The following is a 23,286-nucleotide window of genomic DNA, read 5'->3' as shown; positions in this document are numbered from 1 at the left end:
TCCTTCTCTCTTTGAAGCATTTGAGGTCCACCAAGGGGCTATTGCAGTCTTGAGTTTACTTTACTGAGCCCACTGTCACTCTGGTGCAGGAGAGCAAAAGGTCCATTCCAGGGGCTACCTGTGTGACCCCATAGCCCATGAACCAAGGACTGGTTAGTCCTGTTTAGTTTTGAAGGGATAGATCAACTGCTAGGGCAAAATAGGGGCCTTTAAGATGCCCGAGAAACCCTTGAAGTGCCTGATGTTCCTTCCCAAAATGGCTCTGGCCTGGCTTACCTCAGATGGGGCCCAGGACACATGAACGAAGCCTGGCACAGCTTCCAGCCCATGGAAGTGACTCCTTTCTTGTTGTTGTGTGAGAAACTGGCAGGACTCAAAATCAAGAAGTCTAGAACTTGAAGGCTGTCATGGGACAGAGGAGGAGAGAGAGAGGGGGTGTGTGGTGTTTGATTTCTCCCAAGGGGTATTTACTTACATTGTTTAACCATTTGTGTTTCTGCTGGTCAGCCCTGCTTCCCTTCTGTGCTTGTTTGTTATTTTATTTTAGCCTCATCTGGCCTTCACAAAGCTTTCTGCCCCATTATGGCCGTTGGAGAACTAACCATTCATTTTTCCCCCTTTCCTTTGCTTCCCAATGTGTTAACCTAGATGATGGTGAATAGAACAACCGAGGTATATCTCTATAATCTATATAAAGTCTTCTCTGTGTTTCAACTTTGAGTCTCTCTGTGCATCATCGCTCTTCTTCTACCACTCAGAGCTGCTGCTTCTTTTCTTCCTTCTCTTCTTCTCTGCGCTGCCTTTTAGAGGAGTAGAGAGCGGCTTCCGATTGAACCGAGGGTGGCATGTGCTGATGGGGGTGGGGTGGGGGTCATTGGGGTGACGGGGAATGTAGTGGAGGGGCAGGGTTTTCTGCAGCTGAGTCCCGTGCTTAAAAAATTCCCCCTTGAGAGAGCTTCAGTGGAAGTCATGATTTCCCCCTCCCCCACCCCAGAGCCAGAAGACGGGGTCCGGCCGGGTCTCCATTGCTGGGCCGAGACTTTATCCGCTCCGTGCACAGCTGCAGACATCTCTGGCCACTTCTGCACCCGGGACTGGCTCCTGCATGACACTTGGTTGTCGGCATCCACCAGAAGGGACGGATTCTTCCCAGGGACTCAGAAATGTCTGAGCTGGAGGCAGAGGGAGCATGGCTAACCAGGCTTTGTGGACCATTTCGGAAGCGGATGGGTTCCCAACGAAATTTTCACTCGTGGTGGGAATGGACGGAATGGCTGCATGTTTTAGCATTTGTCAAAACAGGGGAACTTAAAAACAAACAAACAAATCGCTCAAATATCAGAGGGACTCACTGAACATCTTTGTTTGGATGGATATTTCCTAATGAAATTGTAAGATTAATCCCAGCCTGATTGCTCACAGTGGGAGACTTCATCTTATATAGAATATTTTTTTAAAAAACGACCTCTTATTAATTTCTTTTAAAATAGACTCTGGTGTTGTTTCAATTAGCACCTGTCTTCAATCTCTGGATAGTAAAAATAGCCAGCAATTACTTTAGGGGATTTTTTTCTGAACTTTAGCAGGGAAATTTTAAAATATTTAACTGGCGAGGATGCTGAAATATTCATCCCAGATAGATATTTCCAAAAAGACATTGGACTTAACAAACTAAATGGCAGGCATCATTTGCCTTGAATTAGTAGCATTTTTGGTAGTTTCCTTTTGAAATAGCCAAATACGTTTTTCTGCTCTTCCTCTCTCAAAATACGAGTAACATATTTCCTTCTGAGCTCTCCCAACCGCCCCATCCGCAAACGGACCATTAAGTGAAACAGTGGTGAAAATTAGAACGCCCAACCTTATTTGGGGAACATGCATTATAGGAGCTCCTGGAAGACATTTGAAAAAAAAAATAATAACAATAATTGATCTTTTGCTGTGTATGTTGTGGTTGTTTTTCTTTATCTTTCAGAGTGGCTTCACCCCTTTACACATAGCTGCTCATTACGGGAACATCAACGTAGCTACGCTTCTATTAAACCGTGGGGCAGCTGTGGACTTTACTGCCAGGGTATGTCACAGTCCATCCATCTATGTATTCTGTTTAGGCTACTCCCTTGACCCAGAACCTTTTCAGCTTTTCGACTACAACCCCCATCATCTCTTTTTAGTAGAAATTGTGAGCAGAAATGCTTCAGGGCCTTGTTTAGGGCAGAGGTCGGAGGCTGATTTGATGTTTGTTGGGTGTCAAACTCAAGGCCTGGGGGGCAGACCCGGCCCGTGGGGTACTTAGATCTGGCCGGCGGGGCCACCCTGAAAACAGCAAAGGACCGGCCCGTGGTGCTTTTGCTGATGAAAATGGGCTCCCGAGCTCCATTTTTGGCCGCCACGGCCTCCTGCAACCCTCTGCCAGTGAAAACGGAGCTCCGTCACTGGCAGAGGGTTGCAGGAGGCCGTGGCGGCCAAAAATGGAGCTCGGGAGCCCACTTTCACTGGCAAAGAGCTCGGCCGCCATAGGCGCCCCCAACAGGAATGACATTGAGCTGGCCATGCCCACCCTGACCCCTCCACCCTGGCCCCCCAAGGTCAAACACAGCCCTGATGCGGCCCTCAATGAAATCGAGTTTGACACTCCTGCTGTAACACGTAGGAACATTTCCAAGAAAGGTAAAGAAGGGTTTTTCAAATCTGGAGGTTCAGTTTCAAAACTTTGTTCCAATCCCCTCCTCGATTGCTTGGTGGAGCTGATTAAGGGGGAAAAAAAAGGAATCAGGTTCCTTGTAATCTGGCTCTTGGAGGACCCCCCCCCCCCCCGGGCACAATCATGGGGCTCTCTGGCCAACGGTGTGGAAGTCACTCCTCCTGATATGCGTAGAAGAAGAAGTGAAGGTGTCAGGCTTCGAGGTCTGACTTCAAGCTGCATTTACTCTAGTGCTGACAGAAGGTTTCTTCTGCAGGATTAACGGTTCTGTTTGGATGGCAGTTGAGCTTTTGGTGTATTTTTCTTCCCCTTTAAGGATGAGTCTTTTTTGGGATTCATCTCCAAGGACAACTTCACTGAAGTGAGTCAGCACAAGAAGAGCAGTTAAGATAGTTTAAGAAGACGATCATGCTACAAGCAGGGAGCCAGTTTCATTCCAGGGGAAGGAAGAACGCTTCCTTGGAAAAGAGTCCAGTCCCCTCCTAGTCTCCCTCTCGCTCTTCTCAGCCAGAATGAGGCTTTGGCTAATGATAGGAACATGGAAAGAGGCCCTGTATTGGTTTAGGAGGCAAAGATGTCCTCGGGTCTAGCTTAACCTCTGGCAATTAATGCTTTCTTGGCGGTGTGATAGATGTGCTTTGCTGCTGCTGCTGCCTTCCAGGAAGTTTTTTGCAGCTTCCCAAGATATATTATACTTTTAAAATATGTATGTATGTATGTATGTATGTTTTCTTTTCGTAGGCCTTTATGTGTATTTCTCTTTAGCCAGGTTCTTCTTACGTAAACCAAGATTTTTATGCAGCCCTAGTTCAGTGAAATCACAATCCACTCATTTCTAGGCTTTTTTCAGGCAGCCAGCAAGCAAACTCTTTAGTCTCCCAATGGGCAGCAGGGTGCTTGCTGGCTGCCTGAAAAAAGCCTAGAAATGAGTGGATTGTGATTTCACTGAACTAGGGCTGCATAAAAATCTTGGTTTACGTAGGAAAAACCTGGCTAAAGAGAAATACATACATACATACATACATACATACATACATACATACATACATACATACATACATACAGTAGTGGCTAAAATTGTGGAAACCTTTTGGGAAAACTGTATTTTTGAGGTCTGATGGCTAATAACACCACTTTTTTGGGGGGGCGGGAGTTTCAAGATAATCCTATTCCACTGCTGGAATGGCCTGGGAATAACCCAGACCTTAACCCAATGGAAAATCGATGGAGCTGATGAAAGAAACATGTTAGTCAGAAGCGACCCAGCAATAAAACCCAGTTAATAGAAGCCAACATTCAATCTTGGTTTCATATTATAACAGCTGCAGAACTAAAAGGCTTGGTTCACTCCATGGGAAGACGTTGTAAGGCCGTCATTCATGCTAAAGGTTACCCAACTAAGGATTAACTGACATGGTGATATCCATGTATATCTCATTTTTTTCTACGTGTTTCACTTTTCTTCTTTATACTGTAACTGCTATTCTAATAGCAAATCCTTCATAAAGGTTATTGCATTACATTCTTGATTAAATTACCTTTCCATTGATATATAATTTTATGGTACTACTCAAAAAAAAAAGTGGTGTTATTAGCTAGTTTTAGAAAATACACTTTTCCCAAAAGGTGTCCACAATTTTGGCCACTACTGTGTAGCATGATGCCCTGAATCACCAAGAGAGCTTTCTGGCTGAGCCCCTATCGCAATGGTGCCAGCTCAGCACTCGGGGCAGTGCCAAGGCTACAGTGAAAATAGAGCCATCTGGTATTGGGCCCAGGGGTTTCTCATACCCTGGAAGAACTGCCCCTGAGACTAGGTGTGCAGGCCATGAGACGCCTTCCTACCAGCTGTGGTTGCTGATGGCTCTTCCTATGCTGATTAGAAGGGGCAGGAAAGGAGAAGGCAGGAAAACAGAAACTGGCCAGGGACCACTGCTGCCCATGCTTGAAATCCCTGCAGAAGAGAGATTTTTCCTCTCCCCTTCTTCCTCAGAGGTCCTCCAGGAAGGGAGGAGGCCATTTAAAATGGTACAAGAATGAGCATCTTGAAAGTCACAGTGTGGGAAAGAGATTCCACCCAGGTGCAAAATGCAAAGGCTGTTTCTTTTCCCCCCTGCAGAATGACATCACTCCCCTCCATGTAGCATCCAAAAGAGGGAACACCAACATGGTAAAGCTGTTACTTGACAGAGGAGCCAAAATTGATGCCAAAACAAGGGTAAGAGTGACCACTGTTGCTTTATGACTCTGTATTGCAAAACAATCCTGGATAATCTAGTCAATTCTGCCATCTTCGGCTCCAGGCCTCATTGTTAGGGCAGTGTTTCTACACCATTGACTCTTGCTGGTTTACATATATTGAGGCTGATTAAAAACCACACACGCACACGCACAAAATCCACATCAAAGCATTCACCTTCTCAGCATTTACCCAACAACACTGCATGCCAAATGAGGGCAGATCTCTTTCACTGCCCCAGGCAGAGCAAGCTCTAAGAAGGACAGAGATTTCAGGGAAAAAATGAGGGTGAGCTGGTCAGTGAGGAAGTTGCATCCATTTGAACCACCTAGGGTTGAATACCACTGTGGCTGCCTGTGGAGGATGGGCTTCAGGGGTGAAATCCAGCGGGTTCTGACAGGTTCTGGAGAACTGGTAGCGGAAATTTTGAGTAGTCTGGAAAACCGGCAAATACCACCTCTGGCTGGCCCCAGAGTGGGGTGGGAATGGAGTTTTTGCAATATCCTTCCCCCAGGAGTGGGGAGGGAATGGGGATTTTGTAGTATCCTTTCCCTGCCACGCCCACCAAGCCATGCCCACCAAGCCACGCCCACAGAACCGGTAGTAAAAAAATTTGAATTTCAGTACTGATGGGCTTCCTTCCCTTGCAGGAGACTTCGAATGGGTCTTCCAGTCCTGCTACAACTTTGGGCCAGGGGGAGTTTACTAGCAGGACGTAAGCTCCATAGCTCCCTTGCAATTGGCCCTGAAAGGGATATAGTATTTAGATGGAGGTCCCACAGATGTCTGGTGGGAGCCTTTGCTATATCTTGTGACGGCAACTTTTACCGGCTGTGCATTGTCTGCAGGACTTCTGGTTCTCTGCTTCCATTATTCATTGGAATAATGAATAATGATTATTCAGAGCTCTGGTGGCGCAGTGGTTATAGTGCAGTAGTGCAGGCTACTTCTGCTGCCTGCTGGCTGCCTGCAATTTGGCAGTTCAATTGTCACTGGCTCAAGGTGGATTTAGCCTTCCATCCTTCCGAGGTTGGTAAAATGAGGAGCCAGATTGTTGGGGGCAAAAGGTTGACTCTGTAAACTGCTTAGAGAGGGCTGCAAAGCATTTTGAAGTGGTATATAAGTCTAAGTGCTATTGCTCCTGTGACTCTGTGGGAGGTTTCCCTAGATGGGCCCTGGGCTCCATGTAGATTTATTCCCCTCTTTTTCTTTGGGAGCAGCTTCCTGAGAATCTCACACTTTGGCATCTGAGATACAACAGGATCTTAACAATAAATAAGATTGCCCTCACTAGATGTGATCTCAATGACTAAAGCAATAACACCACTTTTTCCCTGCCTAAAAGATGCTCCCCAGCATATCAGCGTGTTTAATGGAGCACACTGTGCACTCAAGGAATCATCAAAGCTGCTTTGAAAGCACTTCCCAAAAATGCGTGGAAAAGAAGTGATTGATGTGGCTTAAATAAGTAAAAGAGGTGATGTGACAGCTAAATAACATGTTGTATAGATCTTGTTTATGGCGCTAAGCTTGCTGGCATTCCGGAATGTCATTTTTTCTTCATTATTGTACTGATGGGTCCTTATATTTTTTCTGGTGTTTATTTGTCTGGTTTTGAACCTCTTTGAGATGGTGTTCAGGTGATCGTATCTTGTCTTAATAAATTGGCTTATGAATAGCTCTTCTGCCCACGCATTTATCCTCATCTCCCCTCCTTTTGTGGGAGGAACAAGCAAAGCACAAAGTCCCAAATTAGCTGGAATTGCTTTGATTTGTCCAGTGTGGTTCTGGAGATTGTTTTTTCCAGGCGGTGTCTGCCCTTCCATGAGGCCCATATCCTAGGGAATATGGCCATCTGGGGCCACAAATGCAAGCTGTAGTGCCCCCCACTTAAGAACAGAGATGAGGTCACCTCATTCCAGAAAGCACCTATAGGAGTGAGTGGCATACAAGCAAAATACTGAAATGACATGAAATGGTTTAGATCTAGTTTTTCTGAAGGGCACTTGGGAAGGATGAGTTGCAAGTGCTTTTGGGTAGAAGTCAGGCTGCCGGCTGATTCTGTTTCCTGCAGTTGTGGTATTTGGTTAGCTTTGGTCATGTGAATGTTGTTATATTTTAACCTGGTGACTAAAGCAAAGGTATAAACCACTCACATTCACATTCACTAAGTGGCTCAGTGGCTAAGACACTGAGCTTGTCAATCAGAAAGGTCGGCAGTTTGGTGGTTCAAATCCCTAGTACAGGTCTCCTGTGTGAGCAGGAGGTTGGACTAGATGACCTCCAAGATCCCTTCCAACTCTGTTACTGTTACTGTTACCTGGAGCATCTGAGCTCCCAGTAAACAAACACCTGGAGGAACCAAAGAACAAGAAAGTCATCTAAAGGCCTGAGGAAGCTACTCAGTCCTGCTTTCCTTCTCGGGATTTTGACTCTGTGGCACTTCCAGGTTTAAATGGAGCTTAGGAGAGTTGTGGGCTTGATGTGTTGTGCAGCCACTGAATGATACGATGGGAAATACAAGGGCTCAGTCTCATAGACCAAGATTACGGGTAAAATATGCCTCAACTGTGAAGTAAAGCAGTGTAAGTGCTTGGCCTGTCACAAACTGCCTCAGCCATCTTAAAGAAAGTGACATTAGCTGACACACTGTCCTGGAGGAACATTGTGAGAAGTGCCAAGGAGCAAAAAATCCAAATAAATGTCAGTTAAATAGGAGAAAGCAGGACCTTCCTGGAGCTTGAAGATAGCTGTGTGAAGCTCACTAAGTTGTGGTTTTGTGAATTTGGGAGGTTTTTGAGGTAGTTTTTGAAATGATGACCGCTTCATGAATCCCATGAGTTCCAGAAGCAAAAGAACTGGGGAGAAGTGTTGTCAAACTCAGAAATTCAGGGATTGGGCTTGAGCAGCTTGGAATGATTTACCTTTCCAAAAATACAATATTCTTGGTTGTTTCTCATTAACTCATAGATGAGAGTATATGTTGTGGCCCACCAGCTGCCAGAGGAGCTGGCGGCAGACTCGGACAATGAGGAGGTTGAGGAGGAACTTGGGCCAGTTCTGGAGTCTGGGGAAGGTTCTGATGGATGCTCAACATAGGACATAGAGATAGAGCCAGGGCCATCCAACATTTCCCAGCCACTGGAGAGGCAGCTGCCTTTGGAGGCTGATATGAGTGAGGAGGAAGAACAGCTGGGGCCTGTTCCAGATGCACGTATGTGCAGAGCAGTTAGGGGCGGGGAACAATGGAGGACAAGGAGTCGACTCAGGAAGCAAAGCAAACATGGACACAGATTGGCCCCCTCCCTGGCTGGGGAATAAATAGAAGGAAAGGGGTAGTGGTTGTCATAGGAGACAGTTCATATTTCTGAAGATTTTGCTCATTGTGTTTCGTGCCACAAAGATTGCTTGCCAGAGCTTAATTTGCAGCCTTTTGGCTGGGAGCTCACGGCCTTGCAATTATCGCAAGGAACTGATAAGGTCTGTTACTGCAGTTAACTCCTTGCAGGACTATTGCCTGGAATATGTGAATGCCATTAATTCACAAGAGGTAAATAAAGAGGGGATTTTTGTGACCAGGAGTCTGTTTCTTGTGTCTGCTAAGGCTGGGTCAGAACGGTATACAACAAACATTATCCTTTCACCATTTGCAATTCCTGAGGATTCTATGACAAGATGCATAGAGTTACATCATCTAAATGAGGCACCTGCATGATCTTTCCCAGTGTGTAAAAACTAGGGGTTTGAGGGTAGGACTGTGGTTAGGGAGGAAAAGCATTCATCCTACCCCAAAATTTTCATTATTGGGTGATGGAGAAAAAGTCCCTCCTGGTAAGAAGAGCATGTGAGGTTGAGTGAGTCCATCAGATGAAGAATTTTGCATGGGATTTGCATAAAATTGTTCTCCAAGGTTTTTCCTGGGAATGCCTTGTTCAGAAATGTGTTTAGAGAAAGTTGGGGTTTGTTATGGTGGGGTTTGAAGTAACTACTTATAAGATTGGACTTGGGAAAGACCAAGAAGAACTTCATCTGGGAGAGGAAGCTACAGTGAACTATTTCTTTTATGCATAAGCCAGAATAAATATTTATTGAACCATTATGCTTTGATATTGGCAAATGTGACTTCTTGATTCTGTTTTAATAAGTAAAAAAAATTAATTAAGATGTAGATTTCTTCCTGGACACTACTCTGCAGGCATTAATAGCAGTAGCCCTTAGACTTCTATACCGCTTCACAGTGCTTGACAGCCCTCTCTAAACGGTTTACAGAATCAGCCTCTTGCCCCCAACAATCTGGGTTCTCATTTTACCCACCTCGGAAGAATGGAAGGCTGAGTCAACCTTGAGCCTGGTGAGATTTGAACTGCCAAATTGCAGGCAGCCGGCAGTCAGTAGAAGTAGCCTGCAGTACTGAATTCTAACCACTGTGCCACTTGTTCGTTTTTGTTGGTTTTCCCCCAAAAGTGCTGTAACTTTATATCCTTCAGGATGGCCTGACGCCTCTGCATTGTGGAGCCCGAAGCGGCCACGAACAAGTGGTGCGGATGCTGCTCGACCGCGGAGCCCCTCTTCTTTCCAAAACGAAGGTAATGTTGTGGAGCTCAGGATTTGAGGAATCATAGATTCCGAAGTCTCCCACGATATCCATCTTTTGTTTCAGCCAAACACTTGTAAAGAAAAGTGTTTGGCTGAATGTAACATGATTGGAAATTCACTTCAATCCATGATTTCTATTATTTTCCATCTTAGGAATAGCCTTGCAGTTAGGTGGGACAGGTAATGCCTTTTAGAATTCTCAGGATGCTTCTTTGTCTACATTATTTTGTGTTATTTATAACAAAATCTCTGTAGCTCAGGCTAGAACTTCTGCATCCATTTTTCAGTTGGGAAATGGGGCAGTTGTAGAACTCATGGCAGGTTCCTTAATTCCTTGGTTCACCGTAAGATTCTGTCCTGTGTCTTGGTTTTTAAAACAGAAACATGTTGCTTTCTGTCTTTTCTGCCTATACCTGTGAGCAGGTGAGAATTAAGGGACTTCAAGCATGTAAGACAGACAGATGACAGATATTCAGTATATTTTTCTTCTGGTCTCAGGTGAAAATTTATTCAAACAAGATTTTCAGGTTTTGTCAGTGTTTGGCCAGAGATTAATCAAGCAACAAATCAGCGAACACCTCGAGGCAAACAAAGTCATAACCAAAAGCCAACATGGGTTTGTCAAAAACAGATCATGCCAGATAAATCTTATTGCATTCTTTGACAAAGTGACAAAATTAGTGGACCAGAGGAAGGCTGTGGGTATAATTTACTTGGACTTCAGTAAGTCTTTTGATAAAGTAGACCACAACCTAGTTACTTGATAAGATAGAAAAATGTGGGTTAGACAGCATCACCACCTGATGGATTCATAACTGGTTGGCCAACCCCACAGAACATGTAATTCTCAATGGAACTGTATCTACATGGAGGGAAGTATGCAATAGGGTACCCAAGGCTCTGTTTTAGGCCCAACACTCTTCAACATCTTCATCAGTGATTTGTATGAGGGGATAGATGGGAACTCATCAAATTGCAGATGATACATAGCTGGCAGGAATAGCCAACACTCCAGAAGATAAAGGCTTAAGATACAGAAGGATCTTGACAGACTTGAACATTGGGCGCTATCTAACAAAATGAAATCCAATGGTGAAAAAAATAAGGTTCTACATTTAGGCAAGAAAAACAAAATGCACAGGTATAGTATAGGTGGTACCTTGTTTAATAGTAGTAACTGTGAAAAGGATCTTGGAGTCCTAGTAGACAATTATTTAAATATGAGCCAGCAGTGTGCTGCAGCTGCCAAAAAAGCCAACACAGTTCTAGGCTGCATAAACAGAGGGATAGAATCAAGATCCCGTGAAGGGTTACTACCACTTTATAATGCCTTGGTAAGATCATACTTGGAATACTGCATCCAGTTTTGATCACCACGATGTAAAAAAGATGTGGAGACTCTAGAAAGAGTGCAGAGAAGATCAACAAAGATGATTAGGAGACTGAAGGCTAAAACATATGAAGAACAGTTGCAGGAACTGGGTATGTCTAGTCTGATGAAAAGAAGGGCTAGGGGAGACATGATAGCAGGGTTCCAATATCTCAGGGGCTGCCAGAAAGAAGAGGGAGTCAAGCTATTCTCCAAAGCACCTGAGGGCAGGACAAGAAGCAATGGATGGAAACTCATCAAGGAGAGAAGCAACTTAGAACTAAGGAGAAATTTCCTGACAGTTAGAATAATTAATCAGTGGAACAACTTGCCTCCAGAAGTTGTAAATGTTCCAACACTGGAAGTTTTTAAGAAGAGATTGGACAACCATTTGTCTGAAATGGTATAGGTTTCCTGCCTAAACAGGAGCTTGGACTAGAAGACCTCCAAGGTCCCTTCCAATTCTGTTATTCTTTTACAATCCTTCCATCTGTCAACTTTTGACCTGCAGTGCCTGTGATTAATTTGACTGTTTCGTAATAAACATTTCCCCCTATTATGGGGGAAACCATTTGAGAAGCCTAAATTATGTTATTATTTATTAAATTTCTATGCCACCCAAATCTCAATACGTCTGAGAGGTTCACAAGTAAAAAGCATTAAAAAATATTAAATAATAGAAGAACGAGAAAGGAAATAAAGGACGGCAGATAGCAAAACCCAGACAGGAGCCAAAAACAGATGCCAGAAACTTGGGCAAAGAGCCAGGTCTTCCAAGCCTTATCCAGGCCCAAATACAACTTTTGGGGTGCCAAGCAGCCCAAAAGTAATTCTATCCACCCAATTTGGGCTTGATTTCCCATGTTAGTCTGTCTTTTCAAGCCAGAAGGGATTCAAAGCAGCTTGTGGTACAGAATTGGGCATCAATTGTACAAAGAAGAAAGGGAGGTTCGGGTAGAGTTTTTGTCAAGTCCTCCTATAACGTTTGCACCTCATTTTCATGTGTTTGGCCTTCGGTCTTCGGTCTTCCTCCAGTGGAGAATCCTAAAGCTGTATTTTCTACTTGTTTCAGCCGAGGTCTCGAGAAAAGCTCAGATAAGCTGTAAGGTTATTTTGTTAAGGAATTCCTAAAATGGCATCTTCTTTGTTTTTCAAAACATATGTTTAATCTGTGTTGACTAGTGTGTGGATTTGATTCAAAAATTGTCTTTTTTTTATTTCTTGCATTGTCTTAATGTGCTGTAGTAGCAGAATTCAGCCTAATATGGATTTGGCCATGACCTGCTCTTCTCTGATCATTACTTTTGGCACCAGCAAATGTCTGCTAACAAGAAAAAGGAGATGCTAGTCAATTTTGAAGGAAAAGGTCATGGAGAACATCTTGCCTCCTTCACCTTTTCTGGTGCCTTCAGTTGTGCTTCCTTAGAGCCAGGCTTTCTACAGTTTGTCTGGTCACCCCAAGTGGTCTCAGGAAGTCTTCTGAAGCTCCTCTCCTGTCTCAGTAGATGGCACCCTTGGCCCAATTTAGTTTAGGCTTGGAAGCTAAGCAGGGTTAGTCCTCTTCGGCTCTTGCAGGAAGCTCAACAGGAAGGAGAAGCTGTTTTGAAACCCTTCAGACCAGGGTTTGCTGGCTGAGAAATTCTGGGAGTTGAAGTCCACAAGTCTTAAAGTTGCCAAGGTTGGAGACCCCTGCTTCAGACTATAATGCTTTTCTGTGTAAACAAGTTTTTAGAGTAATCTTGTTTGGACAAAAGTGGATGTGAGGGATACAGAATACCTCTTTTCCTGGTAAGTCAGAATCCTAAGCATGGGAATGCATATGAACGAGACTATTTTCCCTCTTATCAAACCGCTCACTCACAAATTACTCTAAATTGTGGCTCTCCTGCTAGGATTGTCATAATAGGTGCTCAATATCAAAGAGCAATTCTAAGCATCTCTCATATGGAAATCTCTATTAGCTACCTAATCTGTGCTTGAGGGCTTCTATTCATACATCAAAGATGGATTCAAGGATTCCATTTAGTCTTTGAGAGATGCATCCAGAAGGCATTTTCTGCAACCATTGGCTTTTTTTTTTATTAAAAAGTTTTACAAAGAAAATCCCCCCCATTATTCCCCCCACCCTTTCCCCCCCCACCCCTTCCCCCCATCCCATCCCACCCTCCCCTCCAGACTTCTCAGAGCAAAATACAGGGTATTTCAATTAACAATCATAAGCTAAATTAACCTAACTATTCTTAAACTACCAAATCCCCCCCCAAACCTTAACTCCACTATAGATAACGTAGTACTTCTAAAGTTTAACATTCATTCATAAGCTATTTGATATTTTCTTGTCTGATACTTATTTTGTATATAATCAATCCATCTTCTCCATTCCAATATGTATCTTTCTTGTGTATAGTCCTTCAAATACGCTGAGATTTTTGCCATTTCCGCTAGATTGGCTTTTTAAAGATCCATACCTAGAGATCTGTGCAAAGTAACTTTAGATTGTTTGCATTCCATTGCTGGGATATTTTGGATGCAGGTCTTTCTGGGTGTATGAGATAGGTTTCTCTTTATTTAAATACAGGGTTCTTACTTGGTGAAGAACAACCCTGTGGGTTGTTCTTAAAAGATTAGAAATCTATTCCTGCCTCGGCCTTATTTGGTGAAAAGGTCTGACTTCCAGGTTAAGCACTTCTACCACTGTAACTATTTTTTTTTTCCTTTCCTGAGATTACTTTGAAGTTCCCATGGATGTGTTGCTTTCGTAAGATAAGAATCACAGCCCGTTGAAAGGTTTTGCTGGAGCCTCTCCCTATAAATACCCATCCAGCTGAGCAGCTGGACAAGAACCAGATGTTGGTCTTGTCTTTCTTTTCCAGAGGTGGGTTTCTTACTCTGCTCCCCACTTTCCACTTCTAGAATGGCTTGTCTCCATTGCACATGGCGACCCAAGGGGACCATCTCAACTGCGTTCAGCTCCTGATTGAGCACCACGTACCGGTGGATGATGTGACCAACGACTACCTGACCGCACTTCATGTAGCCGCTCACTGTGGCCATTACAAGGTTGCCAAGGTTTTGTTGGACAAGAAGGCAAATCCTAACGCCAAAGCACTGGTGAGCACACTGGGGTCCCTCTCATGTCCCACCCACCCCCCCACCCCCATTTACCAGCTAGGCTGGGTCTGAGCTGGGAGGAAAAAACATTGCAATGGCAGTAGGGTTCAACAGACGTGGCTGCGGGCCTCCTTAGAGGGTTTATTTATTTATTATTAATTTATTAGAAGGGAAGGAGCGAAGGAGGGAAGAAGGGAAGGAATTGATTTCATTTTGTTGTTGTTGATGTGATTGTTTTTAAAAAGGAAGGGAAGGAGGGAGGGAAGGAATTGGTTTCATTTTGTTGCTGATGTGATTATGTTAACAATTCTTCATACAAAAAGATTATCATAGTCATTTTTTTATCATTCTGAGAAATCTCTCTAGCTGGAGAAAGAAATCTATGAATAACCCCACTGTTGTTTTTTTAAACAAAAGCCTTAAAACAGTTTTAACAATTCTGGTTTTTTTACTCTAAGCAATCTCAGCCTTCTGTAACTAGAAGAGCTCCCTTGAACCCCGTTCCCTGGGCGCTGATTGTGACCTTGTGATTGGCCACGATCCATGCTCAGTCACGCTTCAGGTGGGCTGCAGAAGGCGTACCTTTCCCCCTCTGAGCAGGCAGAGTGGGACACCTGGGCCTCTGCAGTCTCCAGAAATGGCCTGCTGAGCAGGGAGCACAAATGCTTCTGCAGCTGCCTTACCTTTGATCCTCCTAGTCCAGCCTGCACCAAACTTCAATGCAACATTGAATTCTAATTAAAAGTGTTGTCTCCTCAGGGCCAAGTAGAGAAAATGGAAAAAAAAAATACAGAGTTTATGGCTGCAAGAAAGCTATTGTGACTCCAGGAACACCAGACTATCAGGGGGTGTCCTAAAACAATAACAAAAAAGTATACATCCATATTAATTTACCTATTTAAAAAAATACCCAGTTTCCTTCAAAGTTCTAATGATAATAAAACACTCATTATACAAGAGGAATAACATACTAAAATTAAGCAAACCTAATCGTAAATGATCTCAAAATCTTAATTAGCCAGGGACTTTTTCAAGGAAGACAAGCCCTTATAGTTCATAAATTGATAAATTTTGAACCGGAAGGTTTTAACCTCCTACCCGAAGGCAGAGGAAGAGAGGGGTCAGTCACCAAGACCTCCTCTCTCGTGGACCAGCTAGCCCCAGATGGCATGTAGAAAAGTAGCCCTTAGCAGAAAGAGAGACCCTTGGCATGTGCAATCAGAAGATTTCCTGATGATGATGGTATTGGTGGTGATGGGGACAACAAGAGATTTTTCATTCAGCTAGACTAGGCAATGACCCTGAAAGTATCTGATTTTTTCCTCCAGTTGAGAAGGTAGCTGAAGTATTTTGCTTCCCAGGTGAGACCCAGTTCTGTCGGTTGCTTTTACAATAAGCGGCTGATGCTACTTCGAGTAGTTTAAAAATTTATCGTCAACATCTAAGCAAATGCTGTGAGCAGAAATATATGGATCTTTGATAGTTAGGAAATTCTTTTTTTAAAAAAATCGTGTTGCAGTTGCACTAATGCAGTTGTGTGCTAAACTATACATCCATTTCTTTTCTTTGAGCCACGTTTATCATTAGCATTCTGGCAAGGACAATGAACTATTTTTACCAGCTTATATGACACTATAAATGATGTTTACTGAAGGGGTTGGACTAGGAGCGAGAGACGCCATTTCAAACTCACTTCCATCATGGGAGCTTCCGGGGGGAGGAAAGATTTTTCAGAGTCCCATCCCTCTCTCCCAGCCCAACCTACCACACCTTTGTGTGGGGATAAAATGGACATCCTCACATCAAACTGCCTTGAACTCCTGGAGAAATAGAAACAAACAAATCATAAAAAGTAAGGCTTAGCAGTCACAGAATGTCAAAGGGGATAGATAGATTTTGCAAACAATACTTTTGGGGAGTTTTTTTTTAATGCTTTCCAAAATTTTCAGAACGGTTTTACGCCTCTCCACATTGCCTGCAAAAAGAACCGAATTAAAGTGATGGAACTTCTGCTGAAACACGGAGCCTCTATTCAAGCTGTCACGGAGGTAAGGCATCTTTGCAGCTACGGCCGGGTTTAGTTAAATAAGCCACACTTCAGCCTTGGTGCACAAGAGCTCTGAATGCCAAAAGGGATTCTTAGTAAACACGATCACCGTCTTCTATTGCCTTGATTAATATTTCTGTTTCCTAATTTTAAGAAAAAGTCCTTCACCAAAATTTTTGCGTTCATCAATTACTGAGCAGAGCTGTATCCAAAGTTGACCCAGAAAAGGCCTTGTCCTCCTGGTCTTAGGGGCAATAAGTTGACTTTGTATAAAAAGAACACCGCTTAGGGGGGGGCCTAAAGCCCTACTAAGCAGATATACAAAAGTATGAAGGCTATTGCTTAACGCGTTGTAAGCCGCCCTGAGTCTCCGGAAAAGGGTGGCATATAAATCGAACCAATAAATAAATAAATAAATAAATAAGGTAATGACCGTCAATGGAGATATAACATTTTGAGCTGCATAAAAGAATTAGCTCAATTTTCATCATGAATTTTTAAGATAGCTTTTACTGCCATCAAACCAAAATAGAAAAGCAAAATCTCATTCCCACGTAGGTGAAGTGGAATATTGTATTCTCTGTGATGCATGTGAACACACAAGTTTGCTCTTGCCTGAATGCTCGAATTTGATCTGCTGATGTGGCCCTTTCCGACGTCCGGTTTCTGCCTTTCTGCACTCAACCTGCTCTGAACTAGAGAAAATACACCTTCTGGAGTGCTGGGGTTTTGCAATCTATGCGTACAGAGTGCAATGGAAGATTTCTTCCAAACCTATGTAGATGCGCAGAATGTGCCCGTAGCGTCAAACTGAACTTGCCACATGATGTCCTTATAATATTGGCAACAGCTAGCTGTGCATATTTTTGCAGCCACCAACTATCAGGTGTCCCGGACCAGGGGTCTCCAACCTTGGCAACTTTAAGACTTGTGGACTTCAACTCCCAGAATTCCTCAGCCAGCTTTGCTGGGAGTTGAAGTCCACAAGTCTTAAAGTTGCCAAGGTTGGAGACCCCTGTCCCAGATAGTTCAGCAGCCTGGGCCCCTAAGCATTCACTTCTCGGGGTGCTCTACTAAGGTTTTGCTCATATTATGCCAGCCCAGGAATGATTCTTTTCTTCTCTCTCCCCATTTCCTAGTCGGGTTTGACTCCGATCCATGTGGCTGCCTTCATGGGACATGTAAATATTGTTTCACAGCTGATGCACCACGGAGCTTCTCCCAACACAACCAATGTGGTAAGTACCAGGGTTTCATTACTGGGCAGCCCGGTGGTCTCCTCCGCCTCCTCTTTATCTCCCTTGGCTGGGCCATTTCTCTAGGCAGAGATAATGACCTTGTCTGGAACCACAATTCTGAACCTCCAATTGTTGGTTTTTCTGCTAACCAACTCAACTGGCAGGCACTCGCACTGTCTTTGGAGTTCTCCCAGCTGGATTTCAGAAGAGAGAAGTCCTTTCCATGGGACCTTTCTTGTCTTCATTGTTCTACCTGCAGGACCCCTATTGAGATGGTTCATCCCTGATCTTCACAGTTGCCCCCCGCCTCCCCCCAAGGAGAGATCTCCTGTACCTATTGACCAGGCTCTAAGCTTTCAGGGGTACTGAAAAAGACAGAAATGGGACAGCACATGCCAATCAGTTCTCTGTAAAGTTTCCAAACAGTGACATTTCGCGTAGGCAGCCATCACCAAGCAGTGACATTTTTGACCAGAATTAATTACTCTCTGACATATCCATGAAGTGAAGACTTTATTTCTTTCCACTCTTGTCTCCTGGGCTACGAAGGGATGGGTCCTGCAGCATTTCTCTCTCTAAATCTTAGCCAAATTTTCTTTTTATCCTGATTTGTGCCACGGGGAGAAGATTTGTACATGATAATCTCTAGTCTGTGTCTCCCTTCCTTGAACATCATTTTAAGGCAACCCTGTCCATGGAGCTGATCCCAATCAAACTTGAGTGCCTTTCAATTCCCAAAGGAGGAAGAGAAGCTTTAAAAACCAGGGTGGTTTGGAGCGGATCTGTTCTCCCAAAGCCAGAGAAGATCTGCTTTTGTTTTTGTTTTGCTACGGTCGGCCACAGGCCATTCTTCGCTAGGCTCAGTGCCGTGAGAAGTGAGCCCCAGCCACAGAGAACAGGCACAGCACAATCTGTGCTATGGGCAGGATTTGGCTTTTAACTGTGGCAAACTATGGCTCCAAACATTCAGCTTCCCCTTTTCAGTTTCTTGCTGTCCTTGCCATTTCCCTAGTGACCCATCCTTTGGTTGAAGTGCATGAAGTTCCGCAGGTTGTTAATAGCCTTTTTTATTATTACTATTGATCTGTTTCGATTGGCCCAGCTGTGAGTTTGCCTGCTGACAAACAGGCGTTTCGGAGCCCTCAAGCACAGGGGCAGAGAATCAAATGGGGAGTGGGGGGGTGGGTGGGGGCATTCAGATCTGAAGGTCCAAAGTTTGGCACAATCCCATGGATTTATCCTGTGGAAAACGTCGTTTAAGCACAAGGTTGTCTTAATTCCTCCAATAACAGGTCTCCTTTTTGAAAACAGCAATGTTTTCATTTGGCAAAGAACAAAACCTTTGTGTGTTTTCAGGGCTAACAATAAAAAATCAATCCTGAAATAAATTACTTTGTGAGGGCTAGACAGTCTTGGGCGGGGGTCAAAGATGACCTGGTTTCACATTCTGATCCCAAAGAACTCTGTTGTTGCTAGTAACCTATTTTTCTTCCTTTTCTCTGTCATCCTAACCTCTTTCCACTGACAGAGGGGAGAGACAGCCCTGCATATGGCTGCCAGAGCTGGCCAGTCAGAAGTGGTTCGGTCCTTAGTTCAAAACGGAGCTCAGGTGGAAGCTAAAGCCAAGGTAAGCAGCTTCTCTGCTTCTTCTATGCTGCAGGCGGCCTTCAGCTCTGTGCTTTGAGGGGCGAGATACCCCTTCCGGGGCCGCTTAGCATCCTTTTCTGTCCCTTGGCAAGGAGATAGTCCAGGGGTGAAATCTACTTACCTTCCTTACCTGTTCAGAAGCGCACATCACATGCACATCTGCACATGCGCAAAACCTTCTGCACATGCGCAGAAGGTAAACAACACATTACTTCCTGGTTAAAACCAGGAAGTAATGACATCCGGGCGGGTGGGTGGAGCTTTGCTCAGCCATCGCTACTGGATCGCCCAACCATCGGCCAAGATCGTTACTGGACTGGGCGATCCGGTCCAATCCGGGAGCATTTCACCCCTGAGATAGTCCTAGGATTCTCTCCAGGAGACTGTCAATCATTGTGGTTGAAGCGTTTGAGTGTTGACACTTCCTGGGACGCCCCCTTTTCAATGCAAAATTGGTTTCCCATTTAGAACATTTTCTGTGGAGCTCAGAGTGCTAAAAAAACCCCAATCCTATTTCTGCTCAGAACAGCCATTTTACTCTTGGGGAAGGACATTTGGCCAGTGGTGAAATCTAAAATTTGTTACTACCGGTTCTGTGGGCGTGGCTTGGTGGTGGTGGGAGTAATGTGACTGGGTGGGCGTGGCCAATTTTTTTTTTTAACTTTTAAAATCATTTTTTCTACAACCTCTTCGGCGAAGAGGTTGTAAAAAAATGCTTTCAAAAGGCTGTGGCGATCCCAGGTGAGTTGCCTGATCGGCAGAGCCTTTTTTTCTTTTAAATGCCTCTGACGATCAGGCAATTCGGCTTGGATCGTCAGAGGCATTTAAAAGAAAAAAAGGGTTTTTTCTTTTAAAAGCCTTTGATGATCCCAGCTGAGCCGCGTGATCATCAGAGGCTTTTTTTTTTTCAACTTAAAAGCATTTTTTCGTCCGAAGAGGTTGTAGAAAAGATGCTTTTAAAAGTAAAAAAAAGGCCTCTGATGATTGTGCGGGTCAGCTGGGCATGGGGGGTCGGGCAGGGATTTTTGCTACCGGTTCTCCGAACCACCCGCCTCCATCGCTACCGGATCGGGTAATCCAGTCCGAACCGGGAGCATTTCACCCCTGCATTTGGCCCAAGTGTCACACTCAAAACAGTTTGGAACAAAACAGTTGGTGTGCTGCTAATCTGTCCCCGTTAGATGGCAAGGGATCAACATTATCTTACTTGACATGGTCTTCCAATCAGAACTGAGGGTTTTGGAGTCACCATTTTAATTTATCCAGGCCCCTGTTGAGGGTCTCGTGCTTTCCTCCATGGGCCCTAAGCACCACCCTTGGCTGCCCATTTGAATCTCAGTGTGAAATTTGCTGTATTTTACTCTTTCCGTGCCATTTCTAGGATGACCAAACGCCACTGCACATTTCTGCGCGTCTGGGCAAAGCCGATATAGTCCAGCAACTGTTACAACAAGGAGCCTCTGCAAATGCTGCCACAACGTCCGGCTATACCCCGTTGCACCTTTCAGCACGAGAAGGACATGAAGATGTGGCGTCTGTCCTTTTGGACCACGGGGCATCCTTGAGTATCATTACCAAGGTAAGAACATTTAAGGCAAGAGGTCTTCAAACTTGGCAGGTTTAAGACTTGTGGACTTCAACTCCCAGAATTCTCCAGCCAGCTATGCTGGGAGTTGAAGTCCACAAGTCTTAAACCTGCCAAGTTTGAAGATCTCTGATTTAAGGTATAGAAAGCAGGCCTTGGATTGATGTTTTAAAAGTGTTGTGGCTGCTCTTTATCCAAGGAGACAACATTATGTTAGAAATTTTTGGCAGGGGTCTGTTCAAGCTTGTCATTTAGTTCCCGGACGTTTCATTACCAAACTAGGTAACATTTTCAGTGAGGGTTTTGGGTGAAGTATCTTATTTGTTTGTATAAGTCCTGAGTGGTCAGTTGACTCACAAGACTGAATGAGTCACAAGGCTGATTGTGACTCAATAAGTCTTGTGATTCAACCAGTCCCAAGACCAACTGACCACCCAGGGCCTATATAAATGACCAAAACACTTCACCGTCACTGAAGATGTTACCTAGTTTGGTAATGAAATGCCCGGGAGCTAAACAGCAAGCTTGGAGAACAGACCCCTGCCGAAACACAATTATGTCTTTGGGATTGACATGGATTCCAATAGAATTATTGCTCTGGACCAACAATGTACCAGATAAGGTCAAGCTGACTGTTTCAGGACTCTGGAGTTTTTCCATAGGATGCTGAACGAGTAGATAGAAAGATGTAATTCTAGCAAGTAAGGGTTATATTGTTTTTTCCATGGAAAATCCCACATTTTGATTGATTGATTGATTGAGTGAGTGAGTGCTATTAAATCGCTGTTGACTCCCAGCAACCACAGAGATAGATTGTTCTGCCCAACCTGGTCTTCAGGTTTTCCAATGATGCCCTATTCTCTGTCATATTGGAATCCCTCCATCTTGCAGCTGGTTGTCTTCTTCTTTCTACCATTCTCAGAATTAAAAGCTTCTCCAGAGCTAGTTCTTCACATAATTGTCCAGTATATAATAACTTCAGCCTGATCTTTTGTGCCTTGAGTGAGTTGTTGTTAGTTGCGAAGTTATGTCTGATCCATTGCGAGCCCATGGACAAAGTTCCTCCAGGCCTTCCTGTCCTCTACCATCTTCTGGAGTCCATTTAAGCTCACGCTAACTGCTTCAGTGACTCCATCCAGCCACCTCGTTCTCTGCCGTCCCCTTCTTCTTTTGCCCTCAATCGTTCCCATCATTAGGCTCTTCTCCAGTGAGTCCTTCCTTCTCATTAGTTGGCCAAAGTATTTGAGTTTCATCTTCAGGATCTGGCCTTCTAAAGAACAGTCAGGGTTGATCTCCTCTAGGACTGACTGGTTTGATCGCCTTGCAGTCCAAAGGACTCGCAGGAGTCTTCTCCAGCACCATAGTTCAAAGGCCTCAATTCTTTGGCGCTCAGCCTTTCTTATGGTCCAACTTTCACAACCATACTTGAGTGAGTATTCTGGATTAATTTGTTCAAAGATCTTTTTGTTTGATTTCTTGGCCATCCATGGAATTCTCAGGAATTTTCTGTACATCAGAGTTAAAAGGCATGAATACTCTTTTTATTCCCCCTTCAAAGTCCAATTTCTGTTTACATAGAGTGTCACAAGGAAACCATTGTCTGCACGATTTTGATATTTTTTTCCCCTGCATATATTAACATAGTATATTAGAGAGATAGTTAGCCTCCTTTTCTACTTTCAGAAAATATTTACCTGGGAATAAACTTCCTTGGTGTTCAGGAAGAGAGTTCAACTCTCTCGTTTTGAAACTTCTCCAGAGTTTGTCTTCTGAATGGTCCCTTTAATTCAGAGCCAATCTAACCTTGGCTCAGAATCAGGTCTGATCCTTTTTGTAATGCAGAAGGTCTCAAGGGTGGTTGGGGGGGGGGCGGGTGTAGCAGGAGCAGCTTTTCAGCCATTCTGAACAACCTTCCTTCTTCAAAGGCAGTGGAGGACCCCGTACCCAAGATCTCCGTTCTGCTCCAGTTGGCTTCTGTGCTTGAAACGGGGGCCTGGAAGCATCATGTCCTTAACTTCCAAGTGGCAAAATAACTTGGACCAACTCTGTACACAGTTGAGAAAATAAAAGAGGGAAAGTGAGAGGGGGAAAAAAAATCAACCAATGATTATTTAAGAGGACAATTTCTGCATGTGAAGTTCATCTGTGTGTATTTAGGTCCTTAAAAGGTGGTAGTGATCTCTAAGTTTGAAGTGTCCCATCATAAAATATTATCCAAGGAGTCATTCAAACTGTTTCTGCAGATGAGGTATCATCTTAGCCGCCTTTGTTTATTTTTCTTTTCTGGAGAAGCTGATTAGTTTATATCAAAATGATGCCTTTTTACACAGGCTGTGTTATTTTAATTCTTCATGAGAAAAATTGAATTATTGTTGCTGATTTTGAGTTTGATGGGAATTAAAGTGATTTCCATTTTGCCTTTTTACCATCCTGCACAAGTTATATTTCTTTTGCTAACAATGGGAAGGTTCCCCTCTCAAGATTTGACATTACAAATTCCATTGTCATATCCCTGTAGACATGATTCCTGCGCTTTCAAAGTTTCTTTGTAACCCAAAGGATTTGAAAGTCATTTCAAAATAAAATACAATGCTTTAATTGGCTTCCTTGTGCATTGTAAAAAATTGGATCCTTGTGTCTCTTCCAAGTCTACATTTTGGGTTGAGAATGGCACATTCTGTTCTCCTGTAACACGGAAACACAACCTCTCCAGTTGCACCTGGGTTCTGCAAAAATGGTCTTTGCCTCAA

General features: G+C 43.9%; 1 protein-coding gene across 27 annotated transcripts in view; it reads left to right on the top strand.

Moving 5' to 3' along the window:
* Positions 1–23,286, top strand: part of ANK3 (ankyrin 3) — a 286,682-nt gene that overhangs the window by 174,266 nt on the left and 89,130 nt on the right. For 19 of the 27 annotated variants that reach the window (XM_087872283.1, XM_087872293.1, XM_087872281.1 and 16 more), the window contains exons 7-14: positions 1,976–2,074; positions 4,824–4,922; positions 9,431–9,529; positions 13,822–14,019; positions 15,969–16,067; positions 17,206–17,304; positions 18,833–18,931; positions 20,333–20,530. In XM_087872283.1, the coding sequence (XP_087728409.1) occupies positions 1,976–2,074; positions 4,824–4,922; positions 9,431–9,529; positions 13,822–14,019; positions 15,969–16,067; positions 17,206–17,304; positions 18,833–18,931; positions 20,333–20,530 (990 nt within the window). Of the gene's footprint in view, positions 1–648; positions 673–1,975; positions 2,075–4,823; positions 4,923–9,430; positions 9,530–13,821; positions 14,020–15,968; positions 16,068–17,205; positions 17,305–18,832; positions 18,932–20,332; positions 20,531–23,286 lie in introns of all 27 variants that reach the window. The other 8 variants (XM_087872279.1, XM_087872296.1, XM_034435339.2 and 5 more) reach the window with 1 other exon arrangement.

This window comes from Pantherophis guttatus, chromosome 6, assembly GCF_059756535.1.
Source record: "Pantherophis guttatus breed Tessera chromosome 6, ASM5975653v1, whole genome shotgun sequence".
Lineage (NCBI taxonomy): Eukaryota > Metazoa > Chordata > Lepidosauria > Squamata > Colubridae > Pantherophis > Pantherophis guttatus.
This window is presented reverse-complemented; position numbering and strand designations above follow the sequence as displayed.